The sequence below is a fragment of the Malania oleifera genome, chromosome 2 (assembly GCF_029873635.1).
Source record: "Malania oleifera isolate guangnan ecotype guangnan chromosome 2, ASM2987363v1, whole genome shotgun sequence".
Taxonomy (NCBI): domain Eukaryota; kingdom Viridiplantae; phylum Streptophyta; class Magnoliopsida; order Santalales; family Ximeniaceae; genus Malania; species Malania oleifera.
This window is the reverse complement of record NC_080418.1, coordinates 35,979,666-36,000,425: the sequence shown is the minus strand read 5'-3', so window position 1 is coordinate 36,000,425 and position 20,760 is coordinate 35,979,666. Positions and strand designations below refer to the sequence as shown.

Below are 20,760 nucleotides of genomic sequence, written 5' to 3'. Positions count from 1 at the left end.
TTTTGAGTTGTAAGTCTATATTTGTGAGGAATTTCTTTAGGTGTGTTTAAAGCTTTTAGTGTCCTTACTCTTATAAAGTAAAGGGTGTAATTGATGACCTTGCCATAGTATAAAGTAAAAGGTTGTAAAGTTTCTCTTGGAAATAGTCGAACCAAAATAAAAGAGTGAATTTAGGCTTGGGATAACTGAATCATTATTTTATTTTATTTTTAAATGTTCATATCTTTTATCCCTGCTCACTTTACTTACTTTTCATATTTGAGTGAATTTCTTGTATTGTTTAATTTATTTTAAATTTGATAATCAAGCATTTAAGTAATCATCAGACCCAATTCACCCCATCTTGGGTTGCCATTTGGGAGAACAAAACCAAATATAAGTCATTTAACCAAAGCACCATGGAAGACCGTAACCCAATAGATAAGAAGCTGAAAAAATTCTTGCAAATAGAGAGTTCACACTATAGGAAAACAATACAATTTTTTTGTAAAATAACAGGATCTCGGAGATAATGAAATCAATTAGATATCACTGAAGGCATGCACCCATTCATGAATAAAATTGAAGAGTGTTTTGCCTCAAAGTCTATGAGGACAAACTAGGAGAGAATATGATAAATTAAGCTTGTTGAAGATGTCATGCTTGTCAATGACAATTTTGTGTACGTTAAGTGGGTAACCATTATGTAAATGCTAAATACTTTCATTGGTTTATTCATTTGGTAATGCCTTAGATGGAGAACAAGACCCCTCAATCACATTAATGTTCCCTAATGTCAAAGTACAATTGGCATGAAAAACTTTTGGAAGGAGGACAAGTATTGATCAATCATTGTAAAACTTAGGTATTGTCAACATGATAAAGTTTTATTTAACAAACTAGTTCCAAAATCAAGTTGGTACTTTTCTTATTTGCCTCGTTTATTAAAGAAACTAAAATCTAAATCTCGGAGTTCATACTCCCAAACATAATTTTAATTATTTAATAAATTAACCAAGCAAATTAGACAGTTTACTAGAAAAGAAAATCTTGTAAACTAGTTATATGAGTCAACTCACAATATTAACAAGTTAAATATTATCTAGATCAAACTTTTTTAATCCACAAGTTTTAAATCAATTTATCTCATTTATCACATTAATAAATGTGTGGAAGCAAATTATAAATTTATTATTAGACCTAACATTTATTATTTGCTAACACATTTCACATCATATCTCCCTTGAAACAGAGGTCAATCTTGTGGTGGGCCTTTAGACTAATTACAGGGCTTAGGGATACTTAGCGAGCCATATGGGCCTTCACGATGATTTGGGCCTCCTACAATGGCCCACATAAAGTCCTCATCCAAGCAAATTCCCAAACAAGAGGGTGGTTTACGAAATATTTCTCTAATAAAATATCTTTTTATTCAAATCACAAAGAAAAGTAACTAAAATTTTGAATAATTGTGTAAAAATACATTTAAATGAGTCATGAATTTGAAATTTTATTGGATTTGGATAAAATATAACATAAAATTGTATTAAAATTTGTCCAAATCTAAGTTCAAGGTTAAAAATTCATAATGCCAAAAAACAACATTACTTCATTTTTGGAAGGTATAAATTTTTATATAATAAAGAAAAAATTCAATATAAATTATATTAATTTTCATGCAAATCTAAGTTTGAATTGAGAAATTTATAATCTTAAGCCAAATCTTCTCTTTTGAAAGACATCGTGGAAGTTAGTAATGCAGACTTTAGTTTATCCTAATCAATAAATGACAATGTTTTCTTTTTAATTACCTCAAATTTGTTTTTTAATTTTTAGGAGAATTACAAAAAATGCCTACTTTCTATGGAGGTATTTTCTACAAAGATATCCTTTCACATGACACAAGTAAAACCAATGAAACATTTGGGGGGGGGGGGGGGGACCAAAAAAATAAATAAGGCAACTTACCACAACAAAATATAACCAAAAGTTCTCAAGGTGACTACCCTACTAGGTTTAAACAGTAGTTCTCAATGATCAAAAGAAATCACTCTTATCAACCAAACTATATCAAGTCTAGTCCGGATGTACTCATTCTTATCGAAGGAAATACTCAAGTGTCTAACCTAGTAGTCACGGTAATCTTGAAGCAACTAAAATCATCGTTGAGGAACCCAAACTTCAATAATAAGGGAAATAACTCATATTTCACCAGTACTAAGGGTAACTTTTATTCCCTCATACAATTGGAGTTTCGGGTAATATCATACAACTGTATAGCCAATGTCTAAAAAGGATATGCACCCACACCTCAACCGCGCAAACCAACATAAGACTTTTACATCATACTTGGCCAGTGAAATGAACTATAAAGGGTTGAAAAGGAAATAGATAAAGCAAAAATCAAATGATAAAGGTTCCATTTCATTTCATTTGTGCATACATGCCAAACATACAAAATCAGTTGGAGTTTCATCTAGTGGGATGAAAATGTGGCCAAAAAAGAGAAAATTCGAGCCGAAAAATAATATTTTATTTTTCCACATGATATTTTTATCAAGGATACCTAATAACCAAACATCCATAAATATATCATGTCAATAAGACCCACAATATTTTTTGTCGTTCCAGCTATTCTGTCTTTTATTATTGGATGGAATATGCGCGGATAACCTCAATGACTGGTGCCCGGCACATTGGACATTTTCCCTTGCCTTCAACCAACTCATTTGCACATTTTGAACACGTGCACATGTGCCCACATCTGTGACAAGAAGAAAAAATATTAAGTTAAACTATAAATGAGAACGTCAAGGAGCTCAGTTGTTTGGGCAGTCGTGGAGAGCAGAGAGGAAAAAAGATAAAAATTTCTTTCCACCTTTGTTGGTAAGAGAATTGAGAGAAATGTGAGAAGAAAGAAAGAAAGTCGAATACTCATTTGGAAGAGTGTTTCTCACATGACCACTCTTTAAAAGCAATGTGGTCTCTTTTCACTTCCATTTCTCCTCAAATGTTAGAGAAACGAAATGATTCTTTTACACTCTTTAATTGGCCAATGCTTACCCCTCCAGATGCTAGATCGATAATATGAAAGTCGACAAGCTAGATGATTGATACCTATACAGTAAAGAATCAATACTGCAATCACAGCATCTACAGCAGATTCCTTTCCTCACATGATCCCATTTGGACAAATCCTTTGGTGAAGAATTTTCGGATGCCTCTGCGCAATAAATCAATGGTAACTGCCCTTAGATCGAGTTGATTTGGAAAGAAATGAAAGAAAGCAAATGGAGACCATATAGTGCAAAGTAATTGAGCGAACCTGCTAAACCCATGGACCGGTTCAGAGCTGCAGAAACTTCTTGTCTTACTGACCGCTGGAGCTCAAGTTGCATGTCCATACAGGCTTCTAGCATCCTCTGCATATTGTTCAATCGCTGCTGAAGCCTAGCCATGTCTACCTTCAAATCATTAATGATGTCCCACTCCTGCTGCAAATCATTAACCATATTCATTCCACTTTGAAGATTTGAAAATGGAGTAAATACTAAAACCAATGTTAAAAATATAGTCCACTGAAATAAATCAAGCACAAAACACCAACTAAGAAAAGCAACAAGAAAACTTATTAAATTCTGTTCACTCGAATGATCCCAAACCGGAAAAAAAAAAATTAATACACCACTATTCGACAATTAACCTGAAAAAATGGAAACGAAAACCAATATTTTGCCAAACAAATTTTTGCAGGGAAAAAAAAAGGGGAAGAATAAGAAGTCAAAATGAAGTAGCAATCAAATCTCAATTTAAGAATTCAATTGTGTTAAAGGAAGGAGAATAGACCCACAATTCCCAAGCGCTGATGTGTGTTGTACTGCGGCCAATTAGCATGGTGTAATTCCTGGTCCCAAAGCGACTGAGATGGAAGCCCCGGGAGTGAATGTGGTGCAGGTGTTTCAACAACAACCGACAGACCATTATTTTGATCTTCAGTCTGCTGCTCCGGATCTTGCTCATCACCAGGAGAAGGCAATGTTTCATGCTCCTCCCACTCAACAGGAGCACGGCCTTGCCTTTCCACATATGACTGTATCAGCTGGTCTAAACTCTCACGGAAACCACTATGAAGAAGATTAGAGACACGTCTCCTACAACATCAACAAATTTTCTTTAAAATTTTGACATTTAAAATGACCAGATACCCAAAGGCCCAGAAACAATATCAATACCTGCTTAGAAGTTCCCTCAGTTCCATATTGTACACATTATCATCGTCTTGTAAAAAAAATGTATCAACAGGTTCTCGAGCAGAAGGCCCTTCTAACCAATTGTCAACAGCTTCTTGAGAACCATCATCATGCAACTCTGAATGGGTTTCTTGCGGACGATTGTGTTCACCAGTTTCATTTCTTGATGTTTCTTGTAACCATCCATGAACAGAAATCTCCTGCCAATTTCTATCCATATCACGTCCTCCATTCTCTCTCAAATTATTAAATTCCACACTGGTGAAACTTTGCCAGTCTCTTTCTTCACTTTCAGTCCCTTGTTCCTGCCAATCTTCTATTATGGCAGCTGATTCTTGCCCATTTATATCATCAACCATGCCACCATCTATATCACTTGACCGATCAGATAATCCATGTGTCCCATGTTCCTCATTACTAGGCTCAGACTGTTCATGAAATATCCCAATGGGCTCTTGCAGATAACTGTGCTCTCCTCTTTCATTTTCTGAAGTTTCTTGGAACCATTCATTAGAAGCGCTTCCATGCAGATTTCCATCCATGTCCTCTCCAGAACTCTCTCTCCCATCACTAAACTCAATAGCTGCGGTCTGTTGCCAGTCCCTTTCTTCATTTTCTGAAACTTGCTCCTGCCACACCCCTCCCGCAGCAGCAGATTCATCATAATTTACATCATTAACTGTATTGCCTCCTAAGTGTTGCGTGTTACCGGAGAGCCCATGGATGTCACTTTCCTCAACATCATGCACGGATTGTTCAGTGACTTCACCTAGGACCTCCTGTGAACTGTCTGCTTGACCTTCACTTCCAAAACCATTAATTTCATTGTTAGATGAGATGTCAGAATTGTCAGTGCTTACATGACCATGTCCAATACTGTCCAATCTGGAGAAGAATCCACCCCTGCTTCAAAATTCAAGAATGAATGAAAAAAATAAAATAAACAAAATGTATAAATATTTACTTAAATAGTTATCATCTCAATAAAATGCATTAATTGGACTGTATCACCCTCAAATGTTGCACTTGGGGCATATCCTGAACATGGATAAACCTAGACTCCTAGTTACTTTAGTAACAGTTTTATGGAAACTGGAAGTCCAGGCAAGAATATCTCCCTAATCAGATTGTTACCGAGGACATCATCTATGCAGTCCAGACAAGCATATTAGCATGATTCCTGACAACATATTCTATATCCATCAGAAACTGTGTGAGCAATGGTCCTTTTAGGCCTTGCATGCCATACTTTTCTATTAGATATATGCAAGACCTCATGCTCAATATGATTCCTGACAACATATTCTATATACATCAGAAACTGTGTGAGCAATGGACCTTTTAGGCTTTGCATGCCATACTTTCTATTAGATATATGCAAGACCTCATGCAATAGTCTATATCCATCAGAAACTGTGTGAGCAATGGACCTTTTAGGCCTTGCATGCCATACTTTCTATTAGATATATGCAAGACCTCATGCAACGCTCCTCAACCACCAGGGTCAGGTCTTTGCCATTGAACACAATGGAAATATTTCATTGTTCTGAGCAGATTCATACTAAAATAATTACTTTCTGCAGTTGCACAGACCCAGTTCAATGATAGAAGTATCTCGAGTCCTCAATACTAGTTTCTTTTCTTAACCCTTCTTTCAGTGAATGATAAGAAAAAAATCACCAACTGCCCATGCCACCGTGCCATGTTGCTGCCAATGTGCCACCATGTCATTTTCAGAGTAATTTATATAGTAGTTTAATAAATGAAGCAATACAAAAATAAGTTATTAATTTTTTGAATAACATCGATTTTATGGTGTGGAAGGCTGATTCAAGAGTGAAATCCCAAAAGAAAACAGGTGGGGCATAGCAATTAAGGTCATGAGATGCATTTGCAGCTATTCCTATGCCATATCACAATTTTCAAACCCCTGAATGCATTAAACTAAAATGCTCTTGCAATTTGAGAATTGAAAGAACATAATGGTTAGTATAAATACTTCATAAAAATAGCCACATACCTTAAACCAGATACAGTATGTCTTTGTCTTAATAAACCTAATTCACTCGCTGCTACAGAAGTTGGTCTCTCTTCCTTAACCAATCTTCCATTTCGCAAGAATCTACCCCTGAGTAATGACTGCAAAAGAGTTGCATTATAAAGGAGACAAGTATTGTAATAATGCAGGAAAGCTTTCCAAACTTAAATATTTGATGTCATCTGTAGCTAGCTGAATGCCAAATTTATATTTTTTTTATAAAAAGGAGTTAATAAAACAATGCCCTTACAAGCAACAAATATTCTTTTTTTTATTTTTGACTTTTTTACAACATTTAAATTCAGACTTCAGACACCATAACTGGATGACAGGAACTCTTTCTTAATAGAAAGCTAAAAAAAAAACATGCAATGTAGTCAACCCAGAGTCTCTCTCATGTGAGAATCAAGAATTATCTAAGACCTTAAATACTGAAACGAGATTGACATTTAACTAAAAGGGAAAATATAGGAAATGAAGAAAAATATAAACCATTTTTCTCTGCCATTTTATCTTATAGTCTGTAATGAAAGGAAGCGAAAAAAGAGAGGGATGCAAAACAAAACAGTGAATTCTAGAATCCAAGGGCAGGAAGAGCAACTGGAACGGACAGCAGAGCTAGCTCAATCGTTAAATGCAATTCCAACACCCACCGCCACCAAACCTCCGACTGGAAAATAGTTCACTTTTTGAAATCAGGGGTATCTGCAATTCTGAACCATATGCTAAAACAAGTTGAGCAACATTTGAAACAGAAAACAAAGAAATCCCTGGAAATTTTCACATTTGCACTCAAACCCCAACTAACAAATAGTTGTACCAAATTCACAAGATTATAGTTCTTAGGTTTTATAGTAAAATAGATGGTAAAGGCAGTGCATGAACAGAGGAAACAAAGACATCACATAAATATAAAGTGCAGAATTTTTCTTTTTTCAAAATTTAGCTGCTATCAAACCTGAATGCGATTGCGATAAGCGAAATTTGACACTGCCCGATGCTCCAACAGACCCTGTAGCTCTCCTTGTCTTTCCCTTTGACTCCTCAGTAGCATATCCAGCAGAGCTTGTCTACCACATAGTCTACGAATATCCCTCCGGGCGTGTTCAGTTTGGCCCTCAAAATGATTAACAACCAATCCATCACGAACTCTTTCAATCTGAGCACAGATTTCATCAGCTTGTTCATCGCTACTGCTACCATAATTGGCTCTATGCTCACTAGTCATTTGTATCCACTCCCTTACAACCCTGACCCTCTCACGCTCATTTTCACCAAGCCATTGTGCCCTTGAATTGCTGTTCCTTTGAGGAACACCTGAGGTATGTTCCCCTGCACCACTAGTCATCCATTCCCGAAATATTTGCCTTACCCTCTCCCTTTCAACTTCCCCAAAATCATGGGACTGCTCCCATATAGAACTATTGCGATCCTCATGATAATTCCTAGAATCTGTTTGACCTTGCGACCATGTTTCGCATTCATTCTCACTCTCAGTCGCAGCCTCTGAACTACCCCTCTGTTCACTTCCTTGGCTTTCAGGTAAGTTCAGGATCAGGAGGTCAGCATTGAATGCATCAGTTCTCTGACGCTGCAATCTCTCTCTATCTTGGGCATGGCTCACCAAATGCTCATCCTCAAGTTCTCGCCACATTTGCAGGAGCGAGGATGCCCGGGCGCTTGCCCTCCCTTCATCAGAGCTCTGCCTTGATGAAGAAGGCTGAGACTCTCTAAGGAATGATGACTCAATCACAGAAAGATTGTGTAAATCCGCAACAGCCATTAGATTAAACTATTAAGTCTGACTCATACAGCAGCAAGACTTTGCAGTAGACACAGAAAAAAAATGTGCCTATGGTTTAAAACATTAAATACGGCTGGTCAGACTCTTCTTCCCGGATCAGATTACTGCATCTGCACAAAGTTGATCACACTCTTCGTGATCATCATGGCCGTCAATCTTCAGAATAGAGCTAGATGAAGGCAATGGCATACAATCATCAGATCGATCCACCATTAAATCCTTCAATAGAATCAATACCCTCGAGAGTCTAGAAATCCCGCGCAATCATGATTCCTTCATATTCCTGCGGCATATCGGATAAAAAACTGTCATAATTACTTCACTTGATCATCTCGACTTGCCTCCCACCAAACAGTTAACTCAGATCCCAGTTCAAAACATCAATACAAAAATTCAACAAAACAATATCATCAAAGACCTAAAATTTACATCTCCCGCACCATTGTAGACATGATTCTCCGGTTGCTTGCTACCAGGGGAGACAATCGTTTTCGTTCTAGATTTTTATAATTCAGGGAAACAGAATAAAAATCCCAATCGATTGTGCCGAAAAGAACTAGATGGCCCAGCTGAGGAAAATCTAATTCTTCCAAAAACCAAAACAGCATAAGAATTAGATGGAAAATTTCATTCTCCCTCGGCTTTCACATGCTCACCAATCAAACATAAAGTACAAATTTAAATTTTCAACCATATGCATCTGAAAAACGGAATGAAAAATAAAAAAACAAGGAAAAGAGAAAAAAAAAAAAAAGATTCGGCTTAAAAACAAAAACAAAACCGTACCAATGAGGTTCTACTCCTTCCAAAGTACAAAAAAGAAACCCTAGCTGTGCAGTAAGATACAAAGAAACGAAAGTGCGAAGAAACAGAGCGTTCAAGAAGGAGAGAGAGAGAGGGAGAGAGAGAGAGAGAGAGAGAGAGGGAGAGAAGAAGACAGAGAGACTGAGAGGGAAGAAAATTACGAAATAATAAATGGGGGGGGAGGCGTCACGGTTTTCTGACCCACAAATTTTGGCGTAACCACAACGTCTTAAATTTTCAAAAGACGCGTGGGAGCGACGCGTGGCACTAGTCCTCCGCTTTCGGACAAATTACGAAACTTACCAAATCTTAAATTCAACGGGAAGTGGCGAGCAAGAGAGCGGAGTCGGGTCCAATGCGACGTCGTATCTTTGTGTCTTTTCTCTTTTTGTTAAATGACGTCGTTTGATGGCGTTCCTCCTGTCCAAGAGGCCAGTAAATGCGGTGACGGTCTCCGTCCGTTGGGGCGACCCTCTTATAGTCTTACGGTATAATCAAGTGAATCAATCATAGATGATCATTCAAAAATCAATAAATAGGCGGCTATAATTGCACTATAATTGAAAAATTATTGTAGAAAGTAAAATAGAAATTATGAAGAATGAAATTTTGCGCCTAACATAATTTCTCTCTTTTATTTTGGTCCACGGGAGCTCCAACTATGATATCCTATATATTTTTATACTAAAATTTGAGAATTGCAAAATAAAAATTTAAAATTTTAGCCCATATTTTTTGTCATTTGCTTTTTTCTTTAAGGGTAGATTAATCATTCTTATCAATGAGAATGTGAAAAACAATATTAAATAACTATTGCACTAGTTCATTCAATCTCATAAACCTTATTTCCCGAAACAATATAATTAATTACGCAATTGTAAAATAAATACAAATGAGTGGTGATCAAACACCAACACCAGTGAGATTAAAAATAAATAAATATTATTCCATTTTAAAGTTCTCTATTTTAAAAAAGCATAAACTCTTAATTTACTAGGTATTTATTGGGTAAACAGTGATATGGCAAATTTGGTAAAATTTATATGGCAATTTTTGAAATCAACTACTACTACTAATAAAAAGGAATAGATGGATGAATAGATATCTTGTGATATAATTTTAGAAAGAGGTGAGAATAGGAAATGAGTAATCTATAAATATATATAATCCAAATCTAGCGGGTCACAATTGCTTATATTTAAAATAAATAAATAAATAAAAAGAGTTAATTATTATAATTGAAAATTGACTGTAAAAAGTAAAATAGTAGAAGTTACACAGTTCGGTAATTAGTTGGGAATGAGCATTAAATTCATTTTATTTCTTATTTTAGTCCATTAGATGCCTAGATTTACCATACACCACGTATTTTATGTCATACCACTTCTTATTCTTTTTCTCTTTAAAAAAGTTGAGATTTTTAATACAAAAGTTTCGGATTTTAACAAATGTGATGTAATTTAAAGTACGTTTGTTTTGGTGGCTTGATTATTTTTCACATAATTTAGCATATAACATGGGAGTAGACAGGCCAAGATCTATACCAATGCCCTCCTTCAGGATCTATTATACACTATATACATTTTAATCGTTTGCTTGGTACCTTTCAATTTTTTATATTAGATACCTTGTGATATAATTTTGGAAAGAGGTGAGAACAAATACTAAATGGAAAATGAGTAATCTGTAAATACATAATCCAAACCTAGTGGGCCATAATTGCTTAAATTTAAAATAAATAAATAAATAAATGAATACGAGGAAGAAATAATTATTATATAATTGAAAATTTACCGGAAAAGTAAAATGGTAAAAGTTATAGAGTTCAGCAATTAATTGGGAATGAGAAAAATCATTTTCTTTCTTATTTTAGTCTGTTAGACGCCTAGATCTACTACTATACACTACGTTTTTATCTCACACCTCTTCTCATTTTTTTTCTCTTTAAAAAAGTTAAAATTTCTAATATAAAAGTTTCAAATTTTAGTAATTTGGATGTAACCTAATATACATTTCTCTTGGTGACTTTATTATTTTCACATAATTTAGCGTTACATATGGGAGTAGACTAACACTTCCCATGACCATAACAAGAGTAGTTGACTACATTTATATTTCTCTTTTGGTAAGTTCACTTTTTATTATTTCAATAATTAATTTGTCCTTTATAAATGACAATGTGAATATAAAATAAATAACCATCTTAGTCAGTCTAATTTAAGTCAATCTCATAAGCTTTAGCCACTCAAACACACACTCATGAAAAACATTCAATGCAATTGTTAGAGGTGGCAAAATGGGTAACAAGTTGAGTTTGGGCTTGGGTTTGATCATAAATAGGTGGGATTTTTTAAACGGGTTGGGTTTGGGTTAATCCGTTGACAAATGGGTTAATAAATCACAAACCCAAACGTGCTTAATTAATAGACGGATTGTAAACAGGTACCCGTTAAGTACTTATTAATTTTATATTTATTTTTTAAAATTTCATCAAATATGGGCTAAATTTTTTAAAAAAAAAAAAAAAAACTCATTTATTCTTTTCTAATTAATAGCTTAACATTTGTGAACTAAAAGCACTAGCTTATTCATTATCTAATTTATTTTTCTATTTAAATATTTTTTTTAAGAAAAAAGTGATTTGAGATTTAAAAAATAGTACTTACAACCTATTTACCATTTTTTTCACCCTAAATATTTCAAAAAAATGTAGCAATATAACTTGTATCTTAACTCTATTTGTTTAAAAAATACATGGTACATATATATATATATATATATATATATATAGAGAGAGAGAGAGAGAGAGAGAGAGAGAGAGAATTTAAAATTTTTTATAAAAAGCTAAATGGATGACCGAGTGGGTACCCAACCCAAGCCCGACTAATCCATTTATTAATGGGGTTGGGTTCGAGTTGACTTGTTTATGAATAGGCCACTCCTTAGACTCAAAATTGTTTTAAATGGAAGGGTAATGAGTCACCCTTTGGGTCACAACCCATTTTACCACCCCTAGCAATTGCATAATAGTAAAAAGTACAATAAGCCATTATATGATGATTGGATATTATTATAATTAAAATTGAGATTCTTTTCATTTTGAAGTGATTTATTTTTAAAAATATGTAAGCCTCAATAAATTTGAGAATATTTATATATTTTATATGAGAATATAAACAACTAAAAAAGAAACAAATTTACGAAGAAATAAATTTATAAGAATTTTTTTTGAATTTTAAATATCATTTAACAATAATAATAACAATAATCATTTCCCAAATTGGTTTAAAGAAAGGATAAAATGGAAAGATACCGTTTTATTTTTTATTTTTTAAATTTAACAACTACACCATTTGAGTTTGTTCATGAGGAGAAAATATCAGGTACGCAGGCTCTGCCACCTAATATGTTGATTGATATGCTAAGACCAATATGAATTGATCTATGATTTTAACCAAATTAAGCAGTTATAATTTTTCTTTACCTAACAAACTATATACACGATGAAATCATATTGGTCCAAGTGTAGTTATGAGTATTTACTAAAATATTAAAAAAAATATATATTACTTGTAAAATAATTGTAATAACATGTCAAGGAAAATATTGCCAAATAAAACTAAGTGCAATGATAAATAATCACTTACTCACTAAATACTATAAATAAATATCCCTCTTTGTTAGTATATTTAATATTATTATTTTATTAATTATATTGTTATTTTATTTTAAATATTATTGTTTTATTTATTATCTTGGAAAATAGCATGTATCTTGGATTGGGTTGTATATCTACATTTAAATTAGGTCATTTATTCATGTATTTCATAAATGCATAAGATTAATTATATGAATGTACTTTAGATCTAAGTGTGTATCTATTTAATATATATATACATCTTATTTATTAAGTACATGGAGAATGAAAGGTCATTTTGTGTCTATAAATAGACCATTGAAGCATTGGCACTTTATACCAATCTCTTCTCTTCATTCTCATCATATCATCCTTTTTTTGAGTTTAGAGAGTTTGACAAGCAAAGAAATGCGTTTTTAGTAGAACTTTGGACTCCTCCATTTGTTCAGAATTAGAGAGAGTCATACGATTCAAATCAGACTATTATATCCTGGGGGAGATAAGTCTTGAGGAGTTCTGTTACACTGATTCATGGGCTAAGTCAAAAACTACAGAGGGCTTGAATATCCTTAAAGAGTGCAAGATATTTGTGTCTTAGCCTGTTTGTGAATCGTGTTTATATTTGTATTTTTTTTATTTGTGTTAAAGTTTAATATTTTTTATTTTATTTTATATTAAATTTCCTAACAATTTTAAGAAGATACAATATATGGAGCTTATAGTTGAAAACTCGAGTGAAAATATTGGAGATCTCAACAAGCTTTTTCAGTTTAAATGAGCCCACTTCAAGATATGGAAAGAAAAAAGTCAAATTACCTTACAATATGCAATTCTGCAACAAAAAAAAAAAAAAAATGGTAATACCAATAACGGTAATATCACAAAGGTAAATTTAATTACTTCTGAAATACATAATACTTTGCCCAAAAGTTTTTTTTCCTAAAAACCCTCAATTAAAGCCTAAGAGGAGAAATATGAAAAATAATAGTAGACCTGTTGACTTTGGTGCAATCCCAAGAGGGGGGTGAATTGGTATTTTAAAAATTAATCTCTTAGGTCAATCAACTAAAAGCAGTATTTCACAATCTAAGGTCTTTTTATGCAATCTCAATCAAATATTTAAACAATTAAACACAAACATTCAAGTGTTGAAATGTAAAGTGCGACAATTAAAAGTAGGCACAAGAAATGTTATCAGGGTTCGGCCAATACTGCCTACGTCTCTGCTTTGGCTCATAAGCATAAGGATTCCACTAAGGCTCACTTTATGAGTGGAGCGACACCTAAATACACTCAGGTCAATTAGCACAAGGCTGACCTCAACTTTTATAACCAATCCTTTCGAGCTGGATTATCGCCCTCTCAGGCCACGCCTGGAATACAACAGAATCACAATACAATTTGCGTACAAATATTATGCTTCTCAATCAAGCAGATGTGCACCACTAATAATCAAAGCACACCAGAAATGTAAGAACAATAAGCCCAATGGTGTATATGTGCAACCAACACTCAAAGTAAAGATTATCTCAAATTTAAGCACAAAAGTGTATTTACAAGCTAATCTTTGAAATTATGTTTAGATAAAAATCTCAATTACAGTTTTAGGGTTTCAAAAATTTGTACTAAGAGTAATGTGAATATCTCAAAAAAATTTTCTCAATACCAAAGTACAAAGAGATATTCAAATCTAAGATTGTAAAATGATTTTTGCACACACAAAAATATGACCTAAGGTGTCTTGCAATATGAGTGCAAAGACCCACAAGCTCTAAGTTTTCCCACTCAAAAAATTTATTAAATTAAATTTAAAGGGAAAACTAAGTTCAACCCTCAATCCAAAAATCAATAATGCACTGAACAAATTAGGGTTTCTAGCAATAGCACACAATGAATAAGACACTCACAAAGCTAGATTTCTCAAAGGAATGGTAGTATATGAGTGTATAGGGCTTGTATAAGAAGATAGGGCTTAGGAAATTTCATAGGATTTTTTGCTTAATTAATATGCTAATTAACTGCTAATCCAAGCAAATGAACCCCTATATATAGAGAAGGTTAAAATTATAACCATTAGGGATACAAAGGGAATTATTAAATTTATTTTTAAAACGTTTAAGAAAATTAACCCTGTCTAACTTAAAATAACCACAATAAAAATTAGAACAACCCAAGAATTTCGAGCGCCTAACCTGTGGTTCGGTCGCCCGAACAGACACAACAGGAAAAGTGATTTTTCAAAGTTTGGGTGCCGGAATAAAGGTTCAATTTGCTGAGCTGAGGCGATTTTCCAAAAATCACGATTTGATCCTCGGTTTCCAGTTCGATTTGTCGAACTTAAATATTCGATAGCCCGAGGTAGTTTTGAACGTGAAGGTTCAAGCTGTCGAATTGGTAAAAAAGGTGAGCATACGAGTTCGGTTGACCGAGGATGGTGAAGTCCTTTTTGGTTCGGTCGCCCGAAGTCAGGTCAACTATTTGACCTTTCAACGGTTCGGTCGATCGAGGTGTTTTGAACACCACGGTTCGGTCACCTGAAACCTATTCTTTTTAGCCCTTTAAGTCCTATTTTAATTCAATTGATTTCCCTGATATTATATGTGATTTTGGGGATGATCTTACATGTAAGTGCAAGGACCTAGGATTTTTTCTAAGGTTTTAGGCATTTTAGCTTAGCCTAATAAACCTGTTCGATCGACCGAAGTCTCATCTAAGGTTTCTCGATTTCCAAGTGATGTGTAGGGACCTATGGTCAGTCTAAGACCTTTGAGCTTATTAGTTCCTACATGCATGATATGCATTCATTATTACAAACTTTCCCTATATTACTATTACATACCCGAATTAAACTTAATATTCAATTACAACAAGTGAATTTTTTGGGTCTTCTTTTGCCTTTGAGTCATCATGTGTTATCATACGATCTTACTAATATAAATCTGCACACAAACTTAATAAAAATTAAATACCGGAGTATTTGTCATAATCAAAAAAGGATATGACCTATAAGGTCAACAATCTCCCCCTTTTTTATAATGACAAATATCTTATGCAAAAGTGGGTACAACCAAGAAAGGCTCCCCCTCAAACTATACATAAGGGAAATGTAAATATTTAAATGTTCAAGTTCAAAACATTTATCCCAAGTGCCCAATTTTGCCCCTTCTCCCCCTTTTGGCAACAGCAAAAAGGGTATGTAAAATATAACTGGTTTTGAACAAATAAATAAATAAATGGCAATTGAGCACACAAATAGTATAACTGGTCATTCAAATTTAAAATGACATAACAAACATGATTAAACCAAAATTATCCAAAAACCATAACAATTTAAGTCATATCATAAGACCTGTAAAAGATTTGATTTTAAAACATACAACATATGATAACAGGTAAAAGGTTTGAGCATAAAACAGTCTAACTAGTTAGTATGCATTTTCATGTGTAGTTATCGAACCAGTTATGCAATTTAAAAAAATATATATGTATGTAATAATAAGGCAAGATATGAAGAGTTTAGTTTTGAAAATAGTTCTTGCCGTTAAGCATAAAAAAATATTCACCCTTGATATTTGCAAAAAGTACTAGGGGTGCATGCTGAAAAAGAAACTTTAATTTAAAACAAGCAAGCAACAATATTCAATTCTATCATTTAAGCATAAAATATCACATGACCAGAAAAATACAACCATATGAAACTTAAAGCTATATTCGAAGATGACTATGATATGGAAAAAACGGATGACTATGGCAAAACTACATATTTCACGTTAAGATTTTCAATTGTATTTAAGCACAAGTCATAGTGAATTCATAATAGATCTAAGCTAAAAATTTTTGTGAGCAAAACAAAATAGGAATTTAGGTTTAGATGCTCTCCCTTTCAATTTGAATTATAGCTTAAATGAAATAAACTGCTTATACCAGTTAAAGACTAATTTCATTATGCTAAGTAGTATAAGCCTTCATTTTAAATCTCTTAAAATAAATATACTAGTAAAGATTAATTTACTCTTTTACGCAACTAGTATAGCTATCCCTATAGATTACACATGCATCAGAAAAGATATACATGATTTTGTGTTCACAACCAAGAACAATCCATACCTACATATATAGCTTTAAGAGTTGGATATGATGTTCAGAGTTCTTGGAAGAGCCTCAATATTTAAAAAATCAAAGCATGATGCATTTGAGTTCTGTATGCTCTTTCTCTATGGGATGGAACTGAGTTCCTTTAAATATCCGATGATTATGCTACGATGAAATTTAATTATTCAATTGATTTTCACTCATCCCTTCAAAAATAATTTAATTTTCATTTTATTGTAATCATCTTTGGACAAGGTTTTACTTGGGAAAATTCTAACGAAAAATCGCCAGCATGCCGTCTGTAAATCGGACATTTTCCCATAAAACTTGTTCCTAATAGGTTCAAATTAGAATTTATAATTCAGTTCAAGGCACACGAGAACCTATATCCACTACCAGCATGCAATACACATCATTGTATTCACCATGCAGGAGGTTTTCAATACAAGCATGCAATCTAGTAGTAATTATCAATAAAAAATATCTATCAAATAATATAAAAAGTAAGGAGCAGTGGATAGGTTTGCATTCAGTGCAGTATAGTTATTCATAAGGTATATGAAGTATGATCATGAGAGCATTTTAATTTAATAGTCATGAAAGATAAATGCTCCCCCTGAGTTATGCACACAACCAAATCATGCCTTTTCTATTTTTCAAATTCTTTAGCCAAGTGTTTTAAGATTTTTAGTGATTCAGACTCAACTTTACATGATTAGGCTTAGAGGACCAAAAAAGTCACAATGAAAATTTCTTCAAATGAACTAAACCTATAATGCCTCTTCTCTTATGAAGCTCAATACGTGTGAGAGGCACAAGATGGAATGGCTTTCGATTTAAAATGCATGTGCATAGGTCTACTTAAATTTTGTGCACTCATCTAGATTGAGACCTGCTGCAACCAATTTAGTCATTCAGCTCATCACAAAGGATATGAAGCTCTAATGGATTTGATTTAATGTTTGAGAGCTTATGAAGCAAAGAAGAATAAATACTCTTAACAATTAAATTATCATTAAGTTCAGAAGAGTATTTAGAATGAGTGGACATGATTCAAGATATTTGCATAGAATAGAATGACTAAAAATTTATCAGGCTTTTAAGGCTCCAAGATGAGTTTAAGATTAAACGATGCTTAATATAAGATTCATTTCCTAAAGTTTGGTCTTACGCAATGGACACTAGTTGCTTAATTTAAGATATTTATCTTTAAGCAAGAGTTAAGCATTTAGAATTGTTTACCTGACAAAGATGCCATGCCCATTTTGAAGTGGATTTTCATTCAAGTATGCTACAACCAATGTCTTCATATTTTGTCCAATCATCATGATATTTCTTCATTAAGTGATTAGATTAGATATTTTACTTGACTTTTCATATTGGCTTAATTATCTAGGATTCTTAGTATTCAATATAGTGTATGGTAATGCATCTACTATGAATTTTCATTTTAAGCACCAACCACTTCCCAAGCCTATAGTCATTACTACCCCCTATAGCTAATCCTAAATGCTAAAGAAGAATTGTGCGATCATGTAATTCCTATTTGAGTAAATTCTTCCTTGAATTTCAAGGGGTTTGCTTTCTTAACAACCCATACCAATTTTCTGTCTTTGATTCTCGATGGGTTAGGAGTCAGTGATTCTTTAACTTTCCATACTTGTTTGGATTTCACACTTTTTTCTTTTAAACGGGCAACCAAATTTCATGTGCCCCTTTTTTTTACATAAGATACATGTGGTGTGAATATATGGACCGGACGAGGTACTAACATAATGCTTAGATTCTCTTACAAAGTACCCCATGTATAGTTTCTTTCTTTTCTTGTTTTCAATTCCATTATAGTATATACCTTCTTTATCTAAGGTCATCTTTTGTGAACCTAACAGCTTATTAAAGTTGTTTTTGTCTCTAGTAAAAGTGTAGATGATCTTACCCTGGTCTTCTAATTTTTTTTCAAGATCTTGAATTTTAAAATTCTTTAATTCTTTGCAAACATCCTGTAATTTTACAAATTCATTGGTCAGTGTGTTTGCTTTATTCTCAAGTTCTTAAATAAGAGGATCCTTTTTATTATCACTAGAAATTTGGGATCTCAAATTTTTTAGCTCTTTTTCCAGCATTGCATTCTTGTTATCCAATTTTATGATTTTCAACTCATTTTCTTTTATAACAAGAATTTTAGATTCTAGATTTTTCAATAAAGTCTCATTCTTGTTTTTCAAGGCAATATATCTTTTGTTAACTTTAATAAGAGACTTATGAGTTCTAATGTATTCAACTTGCAATTCTTCATAAGTAGGCATGCTATCATCATCAGATTCACTACAATATTCACTACTAGAAGTGTCATCAGATTTAACACAATCATTGCATGAATCATTTAATGAGGTGGAAGGAGACGAATTTACCTCTTCGTCGGTTAAAGCTATAAAACAATGATTTTCTCCACCATGATCCTTTGATCTTGAATCACTAGGAGTGATAGCCTTTTCTGACTTAGTTCCTGCATACCTCTTTTCGAGTTCCTCCCATAGTTCTTTAGCATTTTGACATGCCCTTACTTCATGCAAGATATTAGTATCTAAAGCATAAAATAGAATGTTCATGGCATCGAAATTTACTTGCATTAAATTCAGATCATTCTTATTCAGCTCAATTTCTGATTTGGGAATTTCAACATTATTAACGTTTTTCAAAGGCACAATGTTCCCTTGAGCAATTACTCTCCAAGTTCTCCAATTCAAGGATTTGATAAAAATAGTTATTCTAAGTTTCCAAACAGTAAAATTTTCACCAGAGAACATTGGAGGGTTTGCAGAGAACCTACCCTCACAAGATGGGGATGCACCAACACGAGCCATCATGATCTTTTACAAAATAATGTTTAAGTCTAAGTAACTTGGCTTTGATACCAATTGTTGACTTTGGTGCTATCCCAAAAGAGGGGTGAATTAGTATTTTAAAAATTAAAATCCCCCAGGTCAATCAACTAGCAGTAATATTTCACAACCTAGGGTCTTTCTACACAATCCCAATCAAATCTTTAAGCAATTAAATGCAAACATTCAAGTGCCGAAATTTAAAGTGTGAAAATTAAAAGTAGGCACAAGAAATGTTATTGGAGTTCGGCCAATACTGCCTACGTCCTCGCCTTGGCTCACAAGTACAAGGATTCCACTAAAGCTCACTTCATGGGTGGAGCGGCACCTAAATACAACCAGGTCAATTAGCACAGGGCTAACCTCAACCTTTATAACCAATCCTTCATTACCGCTCCCTCAAACCATGCCTGAAATACAACAAAATCACAATAAAATTTGCGTACAAATATTATGCTTCTCAATCAAGCAGATTTGCATCAGTGATAATCAAAGCACACCAGAAATGTAAGAACAATAAGCTCAATGGTGTATATGTACAATCAATATTCAAAGTAAAGATTCTCTCAAATTTAAGCACAAGAGTGTATCTACAAGTTAATCTTTGAAATTATGTTTAGATAAAAATCTCAATCACAGCTGTAGGGTTTCAAAGATTTGTATTAAGAGTAATATGAATATCTCAAAAATATTTTCTCAATATCAAAGCACAAAGAGATATTCAAATCTAAGCTTGTAAAATGATTTTTGCGCACACAAAAATATGACCTAAGGTGTCTTGCAATATGAGTGCAAAGACCCACAAGCTCTAAGTTTTCCCACTCAAAATATTTATTAAATTAAATCTGGAGGGAAAACTAAGCTCAACCCTCAATCCAAAAATCAATAATGCACTAAACAAATTAGGGTTTCTAGCAATAGCACATAATGAATAACACACTCACAAAGTTAGATTTCTCAAAGGAATGGTAGTATATTAGTGTATAGGGCTTGTATAAGAAGAGAGGGCTTAGGAAATTTCAGAGGATTTTTAGCTTAATCAATGTGCTAATTAGCTGCTAATCAAAGCAGAGGAACCCCTATATATAGAGAAGGTTAAAATTATAACTGTTGGGGATACACAGGGAATTATTAAATTTATTTTAAAAATGTTTAAGAAAATTAACCCTATTTAACTTTAAATAACCACAGTAAAAATTAGGACAACCCGAGAGTTTTAGGTGCCTCACCTGTGGTTCGGTCGCTCGAACAGACACAATAGGAAAAGAGATTTT

At 33.4% G+C, this 20,760-nt stretch overlaps 1 protein-coding gene across 5 annotated transcripts; it reads right to left on the bottom strand.

Moving 5' to 3' along the window:
* Positions 1-2,387: 2,387 nt before the first annotated feature.
* Positions 2,388-9,041, bottom strand: LOC131149431 (uncharacterized). 5 transcript variants are annotated; one of them, XM_058099866.1, is made up of 9 exons: positions 8,858-9,041; positions 8,512-8,657; positions 7,226-8,354; positions 6,250-6,368; positions 4,212-5,132; positions 3,830-4,130; positions 3,305-3,473; positions 3,097-3,202; positions 2,388-2,743 (listed from the first exon to the last, which is right to left on the bottom strand). In XM_058099866.1, the coding sequence occupies exons 3-9, from the start codon at positions 8,048-8,050 to the stop codon at positions 2,626-2,628; spliced, it is 2,559 nt and encodes an 852-aa protein (XP_057955849.1). In that variant the 5' UTR covers positions 8,051-8,354; positions 8,512-8,657; positions 8,858-9,041; the 3' UTR covers positions 2,388-2,625. The 5 variants fall into 5 exon arrangements, with proteins under 5 accessions (XP_057955849.1, XP_057955848.1, XP_057955850.1 ...); XM_058099865.1 differs by lacking the exon at positions 8,512-8,657; XM_058099867.1 differs by lacking the exon at positions 8,512-8,657 and having other exon boundaries at positions 3,305-3,470; positions 8,858-9,013.
* Between the last annotated feature and the right edge of the window lie 11,719 nt (positions 9,042-20,760).

Bases quoted from the DNA above. Each gene is read 5' to 3' on its own strand.
- LOC131149431 (XM_058099866.1), bottom strand. From the start codon at position 8,050: ATGGCTGTTGCGGATTTACACAATCTTTCTGTGATTGAGTCATCATTC. The intron at 6,369-7,225 runs GTTTGATAGCAG...ACTCTTTTGCAG, and splicing joins CTTATCGCAATCGCATTCAG to TCATTACTCAGGGGTAGATT. The intron at 3,203-3,304 runs GTTCGCTCAATT...TTTATTGCGCAG, and splicing joins CCGGTCCATGGGTTTAGCAG to AGGCATCCGAAAATTCTTCA.